Genomic DNA, 16,741 nt, shown 5'->3' on the forward strand with positions numbered 1-16,741 from the left:
TTTTTATAGCTTGACAAGAAGAATGATAAATTTCTTCCTTTAACATGCAACCATACTATGAAGAGTTTATCATGAAATTCCCGCATTTTGTTGCAAACACCTTGTGTAACTAGTTGTGTCAAAATTCAGTCTTTTGGGCTGTAGATTGGACAGCATTCAAGTGTCCAGTCGAAGCATTTATATCAAAATAGCCATTTGGATAATTGTATGACCATAATCTACTTGTTATGTCTGTATCTTTGATCTTAACAGCATGCAATAATAAATTTGTATGTGGCATAACATTCTTCTTGAAGCCTCTCGTTCTTGCAAGGCTGGTCAATGAATGGTTAGGACACTGTGATATACTTGGATTCATGTTGTTTTCAAATCAATATGTTGTAGATTAATCATTCAATGATCCTTTTGTGCTCGTGAAATCTAAAGTGCACTAGGTGATGAACGCAAACGAGGACAGCATGTACCTTACAGGCAATCCAAACTCACAAGACTGCTTCAGGTTTGAATCAGTTTTATTGCTGGAAGAAATTTATTCTTTGTAAAATTCCAGATTTTTCTTACCCTTCATAAATATATTTTATTTTCAATTGATAAGAACTAGCTGCTGAAGGTAACATATTAATTACTACTGTTTCTAAAACGTTGCAGGATTCTCTGGGTGGGAATAGTAGAACTTGCATGATTGCATGCATCAGGTGCTACTTCTGACCAGAGATATTATCACTATCAATTTTTCTCTTAAGCTATGTTGAATTTTCTCTCTGTTTAAAATTCCATGAACATCTCTTGAGTCGTCTATTAGTCCCAACCAGATCATTAATTTTCTTTTTCTTTTTCTTATCTTATCTGAGGTGGAAGAAACACGTCTTATTGTGTTCTCTACAGTACCAGAGAACTAATTTTAGGAGCTCTTTCTTTATTGGTTTTTAAGCCTAGACTGATATCAATCTTGTGCTCTCTATAATGCTAGAGAACTAACCTTAGGAGCTCTGGTTGTACAGCCTAGACTGACACCAATCTCCTTACCTTCTGAATTTTCCATATAGCACACAATAAAGTTCTGGGTGACAGCATCTTAAAGAATCCATGCTAGAGGTTCAACAATATCAGCTCTCTTGTATTGTGTTTTTTTCAAATAATCTACTTCAAGAGATATTTTTGAGAATTTTATCTTCTGGGGGATTAAGTTAGAGCTAGATCTTACATGTTGTGTGGGCACATTATGAGATCAACCCGAAAGGGCGGTGGTAATGCGTGTGCTAGTTTCCACCCAACCGTGCTATCTTATAGCTTCCCCCTAGCGTACACACTGTCCGGCCGTGCCGGTGGCCTTGCCCCTAGGACCCATGTCCTTACATCACCCCCCCCTTTGAGAATCGTTTTCGTCCTCGAAAACGAACGTAGGAAAACGTTCTTAAGTGCGTAGACATTCTCCCATGTAGAACCTTCTTCAGGTCTATCTAGCCATTTTACCAATACCTGTCGTCTGACATGATGTCTGGTGCGAAGCTAATGAGAGTCCAAAATCTTTTCGGGCTCATGAGGAATGCTTGGCGGTGTGATAAGGTCAACCAACACACCTGTGTCAATGACATTATCATTGTGTCCTAGCTGTTTTCGTAAACGGCTAACATGAAAAACAGGATAAACTCGTGAGTGCTCTGGAAGAGCTAACTTATAGGCCACTTGACCTATACTTTTGAGAATGGTAAACGGTCCACAATAGTGTGGTGAAAGTTTAGCAACTTTTCCCGTCTTCAGACTGTCTGAATGCTCCGGAACTTTGAGGAAAACCTTGTCTTCTTCTTCGAAAGTAGCAAGACGTCGATGCTCATCTGCGTACTTCTTATATCGATCTTGAGCTTGCTTAACGTTCTGTCGAGCAACTCGAAGCATGTCAAAATGGTCTTGGAGAAAATCCTTCGCTTGTTGTATCTTCTCCTTGGCCAACCCCACCGTAACGGGTGATCTAGGTTGAAATCCATACAAAAGCATAAATGGACTAAACCCTGTAGTCACATGCTTCGAACTATTATAAGAAAATTCCAATATAGATAAGTAGTCTTCCCAATTGGTTTGCTTCTTGCTAACGTATGCTCGTAGCATATCCTCTAGCACTTGATTAACTCTTTTTGTTTGACCATCCGTTTCTGGATGATCAGTCGTACTTAGATTAAGTTTAGTTTCCAACTTTTGGAACACAGCTCTCCAGAAGTGATTATCGAACTTTCGATCTCTGTCACTAATGATACTGGCTGGAAGACCGTAGAGTTTATATATATGCTCTACAAATAGCCGTGCTAATTCCGGTGTCTTAACCGTAGTCTTAGTGGGAATGAATCGACCCATCTTTGTGAGACGGTCTACAATTACCCAAATGGCATCATGGCCACGATTTGTAGTAGGTAGTCCTACTACAAAATCCATAGAGATACTCTCCCACTTACCTTGTGGAATCTCTAAAGGATGTAAAAGGCCACCTACCTTGAGGCGCTCTGCCTTATTAACTTGTCACTGTTGGCAGTTTAGTACGTACTCTTGAACATCATGATGTAAGCCCGGCCAATAAAATTGCCGTCGAACTAAGGCATACGTCATACGGATACCTGGATGACCAGCACTTGGACTATCGTGACACTCAAATAAGATTTGGTGCTTAGTGTCTGAGTCCTTTGACACACATACTCTACCTTTGTGGAGTAAGTAGCCATCATCAATGGAAAAATTCTTTCATCGCTTAAGCTCTTCTTGAGTAGGGGTGGAGCTCTGTGTGTTGGAGTTTCTATATGCGCGTGCAGAGACATGTTGATCTGGCTATTCATAGACATGTGAGTGTGAGGGATTCCTTTTTAAAATTGCACTCCACACTTTAGCATATGATTGATCTTGTGCACACTTGCCACGTAATGACTCCAAAAATCCACTCTTTAGTTCCGTGAAAGCAAGTGAATTAATCTGAGGCATCCGACTTAGTGCATCCGCTACTACATTATATCGCCCCTTGCGATATCGTAGCTTACAATCATTATGCCCATCTAGCTTTACGGCCCTTCAAGTCTGTTTGATAGTAAACCATTTGATACTCTCATGGTCGAAAACTACTTCAAACTTGGCACCATATAAATAGTGTCGCCACTTTCGTAAAGCATGAATTATGGCATAGAGCTCTTTGTCATAGACATAATAATTCTGTTGATCTCTATCTAACTTTTTACTTTCAAAGGCTATAGGTCTTCCCTCCTGGAGAAGTACCGCACCAATGGCTTTATCACTAGCATCAATCTCTACTACAAACGGCTTAAGTGGGTCGATGATTGCTAGGATGGGAGTAGTGGCTATAGCTACCTTGAGCTGTTCGAAACTGCGTTTTTGGGCTTCTTCCCAAGAAAAGGTCTTACCTTTTTCTTTAAGTTGATATGTCATAGGAACAATGATTTTGGCATAGTCACGGATATATTGTCGATAAAATCCAGCCATGCCTAAAAATATTTGAAGCTCCTCAACTGTGTTGGAATGTGGCCATCGAAGAATGACAGCAACCTTGTTAGTGTCCATCTTGATGCCAGAATAAGAGATCACATGACCGAGGTAATGTATCTTTGTTTTAAAGAAATCGCACTTGCTTTGCTTAGCATACAGCGCATGAGCTCATAGGTGTTCAAACACTAATCGTAAGTGTTCTATGTGTTCATCTTCAGTCTTACTGTAAATGAGAATATCATCAAGGAAAACCACAAGAAATTTTGGAAGATAGGGACGTAAGACACTATCCATAAAATGTAGCTGGAGCATTGGTTAGACCAAAAGGCATAACCAAAAATTCAAAATGCCCGAACCGGTTCTAAAGGCAGTTTTGGAGATATCTTGCAGTAGGATACGTACCTGGTGGTATCCTAAACGAAGATCTATCTTTGTATAGTATCTTGCCCCGTGGAGTTGATCAAACAACTCATCCACTCGAGACAGAGGATACTTGTTCTTGATGGTTATCACATTTAATCCGCGATAATCTACGCACATGCGCATAGTACCATCTTTCTTTTTTACCAATAGAATTGGTGATGCCCAAGGCGAAGTGCTAGGTCTAATGAAACCACGAGCGACGTAGTCAGCCAACTGACTCTCAACCTCCGTGGCTTCTTTAGCACTCATACGATAAGGTGGTTTTCTCACCGATTTAGTGCCTAACAAGACATCTATGCCATGTTGCACATCACTATAGGGGGTAAACCCGATGGTAAATCACTTGAGGACACATCACTATACTCTGTGAGTAAGTGAGTCAGCTTTTGCCGTGCAAAAGGAGAAAGTAAACTAGAGTTATGCTGGGAAGGAGAATCTTGTAATTCCTGTAATGTTTGTTTTACAACAGTTGCACGTTGCTCTATAGAATTAAAATTGAGAGCACTTTGCTCGTTAGATTTGTTAACACTTTGTTTATCAATAGAATTCATTGCACTTTGCATACCATCACTAGAATTCATTGCACTTTGCATACCATTACTAGAATTCACCGCACTTTGCTGTTGAGAATTCACAAGACTTGGAGACAAGCAGTAACACAAAAAGACTTCATCTATTAAATTTGCTTTCTGCAAAATAGAAAGCTCGACTGTACATATAAGAGATGCAGATGGTATATTTTTCTCACCAAGCAAAAGTACATGTTTACCATTGGCCATAAAGGATAAGGAGTTGTGTTTATAACTAGTGTGCAATGTGTTTCCTAAACCATGCAGCCACTCCCGTCCTAAAACTACATGAGCATGGTTCATGTTCATAACTTGGAAGTCAAGGGTCATTGTATGATCTTGAACAATAAGCGCAATTCCTTGAACTACCATGTCCCATACTTCTTTATCATTCCTAGACATCTGCTCCACCACATACTTGTGAGAGCAGGGAGTCTGTGTAAGCTTCACTTTCTTAATTAGCTTATAGTTCAAGAAGTTATGAGTTGCACCATCATCCACTAAAATACGAACACACTGTCCGTTAATAGTGCCATGCATGCGAATCAAATCATGGGGGCCAAAGGTTGGCTGCCACAATGAAGTAGGCACACAACACTTGTGCTTTCTTCCATATGAAGAACCTCCACATCACAATATTTAGGAGATGAATCTAATGTGAGGCGTTGCACCGTGTGCATGGCCTTTTCTTTGCCTTGCAAAAGAGGACAATCTTTCTTGTTATGTTGGTCCGAAAGACATCTAAAACACAAATTGTGTTTTTTTGCACTCTCAAAATCAGCAGTGCTGAGAGACCCACACGGACTATCTCGTGATTGCTTAGGCTTCTTAGCCTCTTGTGGGCGTAGATTGTCTCTTATTCCTCTTGGAACGTGTGGGAGATTTACCTCGCCATTGTCTCTTATTCCTCTTGGAACGTGTGGGAGATCTACCTCGCCATTGGCTCTTAGCCACATTGCTCTTAGCAAAAGTATTCTTAGAGTAGGGAACATTTCCGTTCCTCTCTTGGTCATCATCATATCTTTGTGCATGACTAATGGCTTCTTCCAAAGTTTTTGGATGTTGGGTCTTGACATGAGGACTATAGTCTTTGTCAAGACCCCTATTAAAATCCCGTATCTTTTGGAATTCATCTAGACCTTCTAGTTTTAATATGATTTCCCGATACTTTGAAAGGTACTATGTGAGAGAGAGGCCAGACATGCGGCATGCATCCCATGCTAACCAATTCTTATCTTCTTCATTGGAGTCCAAAAACTCTTTGGAGAAAGAAGCTTGAAACACAACCCAAGACGAAGGACGAGCATCTATTGGAAATGTCATCCACCACTTATAGACCTTGCCTTTAAGAGATAGACTTGTTTCCACAGCCATCTTTATATCCGGGGTGTGTCTCAATCTATGAATATCACTCCATTTGTGTAAGAACGTATTGACCGCATCCTTGTTGCGATCACGCTCTTCCCCGTGAAACTCAGTAATGGTGATATTCTTAATTAATGCATTGCTATCTTCTGCATCTTCTGTAGCACTTGTCTCTTGGACTCCATGAGTCGTGCGAGCTTAGTTCCCTTCAACCGTGCCACTTGTGGCTCCTTGAGTTGTCAGTGAATTCATAAATTTCACAAGTAACTGTGTAAGATTGGTAACATTTGCATTGAGTGCAGAGAGGTTTCTTTCAAGTACGCTTTGGCGATGTTCCAAAGTCTTAAAAGAAGCCATATCTACAAGCCCATGATCTCCTAGATCATCATCATCATGCATATTAGTGTCAACAGAACCCTGGTGCCCTGATTTTGGTCTACGTGCTCAAAATCAAATGTGTGTAGGTGGCATATCCTCACTGCCCATGGTAAACACACACTAATGCAAAGAGAAAAAAAAAAAAAAACGACAACTTGTACTTTGAGAAATTGAAGTCTTTGTGTTTTGTATGCTCCGCGATTTGCGTTGCATGCGAACCTCGCCTTGCGGAAATTTGAGCACTTCACTTGTCGTTCCTTGTAAGAACACCTTTGATGATTCATCACAAAAACTCATCGTTTTTGTGAAGGCTTTTCTTCACTTTGAAGCTACCTCTTTGAGGAAAAAAGAATTTTTCGAGAAAAACTTGCCTTCCTCCAAGAAGTGAAAAGGAAGGATAAAGCTACTTCCTTGAAGTTTGAAGCTTTCCCTTTCCTTCTAGTTTTCCTTTCAACACAAGTAGACTATCTTTCCTAGTTATACACAACAAGGGCCAATAGCTTGATGGTAAAGTGTTGCTCTCTTACCCTCATGGGGTGGGTTCAACCCTCCTTCATGCAAGGGTTAAGCCGGCCTTCCTACGTGTGCAGCCAACGGAAGCCTTCGGAGCCTCGGTGCCGTCAAGTTGCCGGTCAAATTTGCCTTGGTCGCTCGCCTTAGTCACCCGCTGTGGAGGGCGTAGATGGGGCGGCCGCGGTCGGCTGTTGCTGTCTATCCACGCACTACTCGCACGGAAAGATGTGCCTGTCTTTTTTTTGCTGCACATCGGAGATGTCGCTGTCTGCGGAACGTGGGAGAGAAGCAGGGCGTCGCACGCACATGCAAGCCGCTTTTAGCCTTCTCCCAAAAATAGCTCGGATACTAGTGAAAGGGCGGTGGTAATGCATGTGCTAGTCTCCACCCAACCGTGCTATCTTATAGCCTCCCCCTAGTGCACACACTATCCGGCCGTGCCGATGGCCTTGCCCATAGGACCCATGTCCTTGCACAACCTCTCATTTCTTTATGTAAGTGAACGCCGGGTTCTGATGAGACTATGAGAGGTAACCAGCAAGTATTGTCTTGCATTTTCCCTTTAGTCTTAATGGTATGAGTGTTTCTTTAATGGCATCCTTCACTTATAGAAAAATGATGAATGTCTTCTTTGTTTTAAGTAGGAAAAAAGTGCATGGAGGATGGCGTGATGAAGGATTTTCTGACTACCTTTGGGGGGTTTTGAAGATAGCTTTGTTATGTGATTTCCTAATGATTTTTTGGATGGGGGTTTTGAAACAATCAAGGCCTATCACCTTTTCTTGAACAGCCTTTAAGGTGCTGGCAAAGGTGATTAGTGCTATATTATGACCATGGCCATACATGAGACACTGTGAGAGTCTATTAAGAACTCTTATATTCTTGACCATTTCGTGATTGATGGAGCAGAGTGGATTCTACATGATGGTTCGTGTTTGTTTTTTGTGTCATCAAAATGGATTATCTGGATGAAAGGAAAAAATCTTTAAGAGCTTTAATTAACTATTTTGATATCATTCCATGCCAACTATGAGGTAAGAATGTAAGAATGAAACTAAAACAATGGTTTTTCCTCAGTTAATAAATTTGATTTGGGTTCCAACAGTATTGTTTGGAACCAAAGCAGGTGACCCAAAAAATTGCCGTTTCCTTGCTCTTGCCATACCTTACAGCAAGGAATAGTGGCTAGTGAGTGGGTATGGGTGGGGATCAGCATGGTTGATCATACCATGGCTATTAAATGCCATACATAATGCCGTTTGACCACATAAGTGGGGATCAGCATGGTTGATCATACCATGGCTATTAAATGCCATACATAATGCCGGTTGACCCCATAAGTGGGAGAAGAAAAAGAAAGTTGAGTTATATCGAGCAAAATGAACACTTGTTCATCTTTCCCTCTCTCTTGCCACCTCACCCTTAGTCTTTGCATGTCATGCAAGCCATAGGGCGCTCTCTCTCAGCTTTGGGGAATGTGGGGGACTGACGAAGAGTCACCTAAGCTCTTAGAGCATGTTTTGGCTCATACAAGAGCTCTTCACCACCTCTACCGCTAAGTTCTCACAGAATTAACCATTGCCGCATCTTTTTATTTCATGGTGAGTAAGGTTTCAATAAATATTATTATTGTATGCTTATCTATGGCCTAATCAAATTGGTCCTCATGGTCAGTCCTTCAGAATTTCAGTTACCTCATTGGTTGGAAAACTCAGATTTAAAGAGGAGGTGGGTTTTGACTCATCTTGAATGCAAGATCAATTATTGAAACTTGAAAGCTTTCTACGTAGCCACTGCATCTAAGTCTATGCATAGTCCATGCTCACCAAAGATGCATGGCGGCCAAATATTCTTGATATTAACTTCTACATGGTTTCTTGTAGCAGGGCTACAATGTCACTTGCACAAGACAAGCGGACGGACTCTGGCCTGAGTAGTGACACGTGGCAGTGATAAGGGTGGTGGTCTAGTGGACATCATGGCCAGATCACCACCACCACAATTTGGAGATAGACTTAGCTGGACTGGATATTCTGCTAGTGGCTCTTTAGGATTGCATATATGTGTAGTTGGTTCTACTTGTCGAGACATCATCTACTTTCTATGGTCTAGTGTCTTGAGTCTTGAGTCTTGTGTTCAGCACCGCACATTTGCACTCTCCCTGCACATTGGAGCCTTAACACCCCATTGCACCTATGAGTCTTGGGCTTGGAGCTGAGTGTGCTGCCAGCCAGAGTCTATATGAAGTTTGTCGAGTTCCATTGAGTTTTGAGTCTGTTGTTGTGGTTTGAGTTGTTGTTGCATTGCTGTGTGATGTTTTCTTGCTGTTAGAGTGAAGTTTCATGCATGTTGCATTGAGGAGCACCCATTCTAGAGAGCACGTCACACTTTCCCGGCTACAAGTGCTCTCATTTTTGGCACGCCCGGTGGGACCTCAACTGAAGTCTCACTCCAGTCCATTGAACATACATGTTGAGGAGCTAGCTGGTTCAGCTCCCCGCTTGGTCTAGCCTGCTTGTGTGGTTTAGCTTGGTCTAGACCAGCTTCGCCCTCGTCTAGCTTGGTCTAGTCCATCTTCGCCTCGTGGAGCTTGGTCTAGTCCCTCTCACCCCTATCTAGTAGGAGTGATCTAGCCAGTCTAGCCTTGTCCAGTCGAGTTTGGTCAAGTGGGTCTCGACTACCCAACAAGTTCAAGGGTCACCGTGCCCAAAGCTTGGGTGGGTTTGTTGCTACTGCATGACACATACAAGGCAGTCTAAAGATCGACAAAGCCCACTACAGAGCCCTCTGAATTACTACCACAGAAAATGTCAACCTTTCGTGCCGAGTAGAAGTCCGCCAGTCCCGCTACCTCTGCCCTCCCACGCATCTACCTCCACTCCCTCAACCAGTCCTTCACCTCTCAGGTCACGTTTCCCAGTACAATTCTTTCCCACTGTGTTACAAGAAGCTCTTGAGCAATATGCTCCTGAACATGCAGCCATGGAAGAGCTGACAAACGTTTTGGCTAAGGTGAACATGAAGCTTCGGATTTTCAAAGGACTCTCCACAAAGGATGCAAATGACCATAAAGGATACATACCTACAAAGGATGTAGACGACCACAAAGGATACATACCCACAAAGGACTTGGGCTTTCTAGGGTCCAAGGCTGGGACGGTATCCCAAAGATGACTATGTTTGAGATAGAGCTCCATTCCAACTTCCATACTTTGATAGTTTGTGCCATTGAGCTTATCGATGGTGTGGTGGGGATTCTAAGAGATAGCATAAGGAGAGGAGAAAGCAACAGAAATCATTACAAGGTTCTCGATTTCTTGGATGGACTGCTTAGCTTGATGGGTTGGAAGATGCTATAGGGAGCTCAAGAGTGAAGGCTAATGATGTCATAGTTGTTGTCCAAGCTATGCATGATAAAGGTGATGATCTTATTCAGCCTGTTTGGACAAGCAACGAATTTAAGGTTGCATATTGTCAAGTTTTCTACTTTGTACTAGTGTGGTTATGTTTTGCCTCTTCTAGGTGGGTATGTAGTAGATTCTCATTCTAGTCTTTAGCTTACATTAGGATTTAAGATTTTGTTCTTTTAAAGGTTTTTGTGGTGTTTAAATTCTAGGATTAAGTCTTTGTGATGTTTTGTCCTTGTTTATTCAAAGTTGAGTATTTGTTTCTAAGCTTCATACAAGTAAGTTTCAAAGATTTTCAAGTGCGTAATGGTTTGTTTTTATTTATAAAGTGATTTAGTGATTTCTTTATCTGTTTTCTTGTGTCTCTTGCTTTTATGTTTTGGTGAGTGTTTTAGCCTCTCTTATAATTCGTAAGTTTGGACTCTTCTGACCTTATGAAGGTATATACATGCCATAACCGAAGATTATAGTAAATACCATCACATGTCTATCTTCCAAAAGCTACACTCTCTAGCATTCTAAACGATGAAGTAAGAAAACTGAAGGTCTTGCAAGTTCTTTAAAAGAGGTCTTTTACAAGGTCAGCATGCAGTTATGTCAAGGCTGAAGTGCAATCTTCTTGAGACAAGAAACTATGCATCTCTTCACATGCAAGCAGTCCTATAAGACTTTCATAAATTGGTGCAGCTCTTATGCATGTGGTTTTATGATACAACTCTTGTGCACATGTTTATGATACAACCGACTCAAGTGGGTGTGATTTTAATATTACAAAATCAAATTGCAAAAAACTTACTCTGATAGTTTTCTACTAAGATGGCAATGTTTGTGACCTCAGCCTTGCTGATATTAACCAGGAGGAGACTCTGAATACACTCAAGTATGCTAATCGTGCTCGAAACATTCATAACAAACCTATTATTAATAGAGACTCGCGTGCTCTACAAATGAACCAGTTACGACTACAATTAAAGGCAATTTCTAACTCTTGGCAATTGCAAGAACTATCATAGGCCTGTATCTATCTCATTAATAAACATGTTTTCATCATAGTCCCTTCTAACTTTAAATATAGCCTCAGTGTTCACCTTGTGATTCTTGTGATAGTCATACATGTAAATATCTTTCCAAATATGACCTCTTTTCCAGTATTTATGACGTTTTCATGTGATAGCAGCAGGGTTATGTAATGTGATCTCATAAATGACCCTAGTAGAGAGATAGAGATTGATTCACCTGGCCTCTGCCACAAGATGTAATGTCACTTGGATCACTTTCTGCACCTGGTCTTATCCAATGACAACAGTATAAGGTTGTCTATGTGTCGCATGCTATGAGAAGGACTATAGGCCAGCTGAAAGTATTCTCACATAGTCTGGAGAAAGAGGCAGGGAGGGGAGTGAGCATACTAGGAGACACCCAAACATGCAGACTGAGCCATCAGGAGAGAGTCACAGGAGCATTGACATAGTTGATGCCCAATGTACTATAAGATGGGGGGTGACCTGTGTTTAATCAAGGAAATGATCCATCAATGGAATATCTAGATTAGAGGCTCAAACCTCTTAATCATGCAGTTGCATGGAGTCACAAGAGCATCGACATAGTTGATGCCCAATGTATTATAAGATCAGGGGAGCACCTCTTATTAATCAAATAAGAAAGCGATTCATCACAGTTCGAGAGACTCCGGGGCAGCTCCAACCTCATGCGGGAGCGAAAAGAGCCTTACTTGCGACTCTGGCGCCTAGGGCCTTTTTCCACCATGGTCCAGGGGGCTCCAAGATGGCACTACCGTCCACCTGTGTGGCTTTTTCCTCCTCCCATCTCTGGATTTAGCCCATTGTACATATTTTTCTTTTTCATTGGGAGAGTGTCCCCTTCTTGTTGATGTAGCCCTCTCTAGCAGAGGTGGTTGTAGCCCTATGGGTAGTTTTATTAAATAATGCAAGTGAGCTTGATGGCTGAGGTGGAACGCTTGCAAGACACCTCGGTTATCAGCAAGATCATTGGTACTCGACCCAACCGTGGCAAGGTTCGTGATTTGCTCAAGGTGATTTCGATGAGCCCGCTAGGTATCTGAGTAGCTCGAGTATACTTCAGACGATGGCATCATGGCTTCAACCCTGCTACAGATGTGCTTAAGGAGGAGGCCGACTTGCCTATCGCAGCCTGCTTCCCAGGCTTGAGGCGAGAGTACCTCCCTCTTCTCCCCAGGATTGGTTCCATGTTCGGGATAGTTCTGGAGTCTCTGCGCACTCCAGCTTCAGTTGTGGCCAAGGCCACAGGTCTACCTACTGTGCGGGTTCTTGTTCGAGACACACACTCCCTCTCGAAGGTGATACTGTTGCCTCGGGTGAGCAGGGGTTGGATCAGACAGAGTGTGGAGTATTCAAGTCTTCGAATCGTGCGTCATTTGCAGACAGATGTGCCACTTAGCAAAGGCCTCTCCTCGCAGGAGAACCCGACCAATAGCGCATGCGCAGCCTCTTGACACACAGGCTAGTACCTTGACAGAGGCCAGCGATCAGACAGTTGACAACTGGCAGTAGGTGCCTTGCCACCGTCGGATAGGGACAGGCTCGCCACACTGCTCTCTTTAGTGGCCGACCCCCTACAACTCAACAGCATTGGGTTCGGATAGGCAACCATTTTGACCCCCTTCAAGAGGACCCCCCTTGAGGAGGCTCTATACGTCTCAGCTCCGCCGCCTCCACGGCCTCCCTCTCTGCCACCCTCAGACGCCACCGTCGGCCTCTCCCGCCTCCCCATCTCCATCTTCACCCCCACCTCCCACTCCGCCTCTCCCCCCGGTGGGGCCCTTAGTCTCATCTCTCGACCCATCTCACACTACTCCTCAGATGCAGTGGCCTGGACACGCATCTGCAGCGAGGCGATCTCTGGGAGGTGCTTTCGCTCTGAGCCACATGGCTTGGGAGGGATAGCCCCATCTGAGGCCGCCTCTTCTGGTTCAGACTTCTCCTTTTGCAACATTCCTCAGGGTTTGACCAGCTTTGACATTCGCAGACGATTGGACTTCTTCGACTATAGCTTCACACGTTGTCTAGGTGATCCTTCTCTCGTCTAGGTGATCCTTCTCTCGACTTGGAGGAGGCTTTCTTTCAAGTCCACGTCCTCTTTGTAGTAGCTCCAGGCACTAAGGCTCTAGATATAACAGTAGGCTTTTCCTTTCCGCTGTGCGACAGTGATCCTACAGAGTGGACCCTGTATACAGTTCTTGGCTGGCTCCAGGTCCAGGCCACTAAGTTCTCACACCACACAGGGGACCTAGGGGTCACAAATCTTGTACAAACTCTTTGGCCTTAAGCCAAGTTCAGTATGACGCCGTCGGATGCAGGAGGTTGCAAGCACATTGTGGTGCATTTGTTTGGTGACACTTAGAGCCCCCCTTGCTATGCATTTGCACATGAGGATTCTTGGACAGAGGATGTAACCCTACGGGCTGCACGCTCGGCCTGGGCGTGGGTGGGACAGTCAATTCACACGCGCTTGTCTAGAGGTCGCTCGGATGCGGGTTACTCTCCATCCAACTGGCCTCAAAGATAGCGAGGTTGGCTGTTGTTGTAGCATCTGTTTTTTCTCACACTCCATGAGGATTGTCACATGGAATGTGTAGGTATTGGGAGGGCCCCATTTTCAGCGTCAAAGGGGTCGGTTGCACCAGAAGCTTCAGGGATGCCTTGTGGGTGGTGAGATTGATATTCTTATGCTACAGGAGCATCATCTGTGTGAGAGCCGCATTAGACGATGTGGTCAGATTTTGCATGGTCACTATGAGACGTTTTGGTCAGCTGCATTTGGACCTGGAGGTATCCAGGGAGGGGTATGTATGACTATTGCGGATTCTTGGCAGCAGGCCATTCTGGGGCAGAGGTATTATTGTGCCAGGCAGAGCTCAGTGGACTACTATGCATGCCTTATGGGGTCCCTGCACATATATGCGCCCAATGTTGCAAGTGCACGAGCAGAGTTTTGGTCTCATGTTGTTGAGTCTTTGCCGCATGCAGAGCAGTGGTGTGTTGGGGGGGACTTCAACATGTTGGAGAAATCCTCTGACAGGATTGGAGGCGGCCATCCTACGATGCACGGGGCTGAGTTGGCAGCTTGTAAGCGGCTATGTATGACTATGAGGGTTCCTGATGTTTGGCAGCACTCAAGTTTTATGAGACCACCAAACAACTTGTCTTTCTCTCGCTCTAACCGTAGGGTAGGAGGAGTGAATCTATCTAGGATAGATCACTTCTACACCAGTGACCACATTTGTGACATGGGGGGATTTGTTTGCATCCTGGCAGGGACTACTTTTTCACACCACGCGCCAGTGGTTCTCACGGCGATATATAGACAGAGGAGGAGGAGGGGGGGTGCGGCGGCTCTGCATCCTTGAGAGGATCTTGCTGGATCTAGAGATTAGAGAGCGAGCGGAGGCGCTTTGGATAGAGAGTTTGGACATGCATGACACCCCTGCTGATAGAGTGGCCTCTGGACACTGGCAGAGTTTAGTCCCTTCTTCCTTCACGAGTCTGCAGCTCGCTTGGTAGGGAGGAGGAGAAGTGTCTTCGACGAGGCATTGCTTCTCTATAGAGGATGCAGGAGCAACATCCAAACTGTCCATGGTTGGAGGAGCAATTGCAGCAAGCTAGGCAAGAGCTGACTAGCATTGAGGAGTGGCGCCATGAGTTTGCCTTCCATCGACAGGCATCTCAGTGGACCCAGATGCATGACAAAGTTACAGGGGAGTTCTTTGAGACAGTGGGGCCACACCATGCACACACTACTGTTCGTCAATTGAGGAGACTTGATGGGTCAGTTTCTTCAGAGCCTGAGGATATGCGTGCAGTTGCTACCACGATCTGTTATCAATTGAGCCACACTCAGAGCGCCAGGATGCATGCAGAGAGCACGTTTGGGCACAGATGCCTTGCCTTGTTACTGAGGAGATGCAACATAGATTTGAGCTTCCCCTCTAGCTAGAGGAGCTGCATGAGGCCCTCAGAGCACTCTCCCGTGGTAGCTGTCCAGGGGAGGATGGTTTGACTTCCAGCTTTTTCTTGGAGTCCTAGGACTTGCTTGGTTCAGATCTTTGCAGCGCATTCCAGTACATTTTTTACACTGGCGAGATGCCTGACAGCATGAGTGAGGGCTTGATCTACCTGATTCCCAAAGAGGGAAGCTCCTTGGATGAGATTCGACAGTGGCCACACATTACCATCCTCAACTCATCCTACAAAATTTTAGCAAAGGCTCTGAGTTTAAGGATTCAGCCACTACTAGAGAGAATTATACATGGGTCTCAGACAGGTTTTGTGAAGGAGTGTAGTATCCTTGACAACATCTTCACTTTTTGGGAGGCGTGTGCCCTCGCACGTCTCTCCGTGAACCTCAAAGAACAAGTATGGTACGGACTCCGAGGGCCCGAACTGCGATGAGGACCTCCAGTCCCTGAAGACCCCCATCCATTTCGAAGCTGTTGACTCTAGGGGGGTGAGCCACTCCAATGGTATAGCCTCTATAATGTCCTGGCACAGGCTCTGCTCCCCTCACATACCTCGTAGATGGATGCTCTGAGTCTCCTCGGGTAGACCTAAAAACTGTAGCCAGTCACTAAGAGTGCAGGTAGGACCCTCTGCCATGGGACCCCAAGAAACATGAGGCCTATAGCCAACCGGTGGCCTCTTTGCGTGCTGACATGGGGTTCCAACTTCCAAACAAGGGGCCGTGTCAAGCGCTCCTTTGTGTAAGTGGGCTGATTCTGCTCTAGGCCACTCCTCAACTACTCCCTAGATCCAAGCAAGCTCGAAGCAAAACGGTCCTCTAATTTCCTGCTCAACCCAACTCTGCGCATCTCTGTGAAAATCCACCTAATGGAAGGGCTCCAAGGGCCTCCTGTATGTGGCACCCGAGCGCGAAGTCGATGAAGCAACAACTCCTTCCAGGGCTCCCCCCTTGGAAGCTGTCCTCTGACCACAAACTTCCCAACAAGGGTCCTGCTCTGCTGTGCTGGGTTAATGATCCCTAGCCCTTCTTGAGAACATGGTAAGGTGATGACATGCCAGGCTACCTTGGCCCGGGCGAACTGAGTGTCGCGACTTGACTAAAAAAAGTTCTTGATCAGCCTCTCTAGCTGGCTGATGCAGGAGCTCGAGAAGATCCAGCAAGACATGATGTACCACATAGTGGCCAACAACACCTTGTTGGCCACTACAAAAGAGAGCCTTGTCGAACTTCAATGCAACAATTTCCTCCTAATGGACAGGAGAAGGGAAGCAGTCTGCTGCTTAGGAGACAAGTCAAGATCAACTTGACAACCCAAGTACCGAACTGCAGTCGCTCGGGGAATCCATCCAAAGCCCTCACCTGGCGACCAATCAGGCATAGGAGCAATGCCAATCCAAAAAGCCACTATCTTCTTTCAATTGATCAGTGCGCCTGATGCACAATAAAATATCTCTAGAACTTGCTCACAACTGAACAGGTTGGCCTCCCGGCCCTCCAAGTACATAGCTATGTCGTCGACAAACTCAACATCCAGTAGCTCATCGCCCCGAATAGGGAGCGCTAAGTCACGCAGACTGAGAAACCCAT

At 44.6% G+C, this 16,741-nt stretch overlaps 1 protein-coding gene across 4 annotated transcripts in view; it reads left to right on the plus strand.

Moving 5' to 3' along the window:
- Positions 1-16,741, plus strand: part of LOC147456047 (kinesin-like protein KIN-4C) — a 158,467-nt gene that overhangs the window by 89,887 nt on the left and 51,839 nt on the right. For all 4 annotated transcript variants that reach the window (XM_086514625.1, XM_086514624.1, XM_086514626.1 and 1 more), the window contains 3 exons: positions 427-499; positions 649-695; positions 10,974-11,109. In XM_086514625.1, coding sequence (XP_086370751.1) covers positions 427-499; positions 649-695; positions 10,974-11,109 — 256 coding nt within the window. The remainder of the gene's footprint in view (positions 1-426; positions 500-648; positions 696-10,973; positions 11,110-16,741) is intronic.

This window comes from Adiantum capillus-veneris, chromosome 6 (assembly GCF_014529385.1).
Source record: "Adiantum capillus-veneris isolate H3 chromosome 6, ASM1452938v2, whole genome shotgun sequence".
Taxonomy (NCBI): domain Eukaryota; kingdom Viridiplantae; phylum Streptophyta; class Polypodiopsida; order Polypodiales; family Pteridaceae; genus Adiantum; species Adiantum capillus-veneris.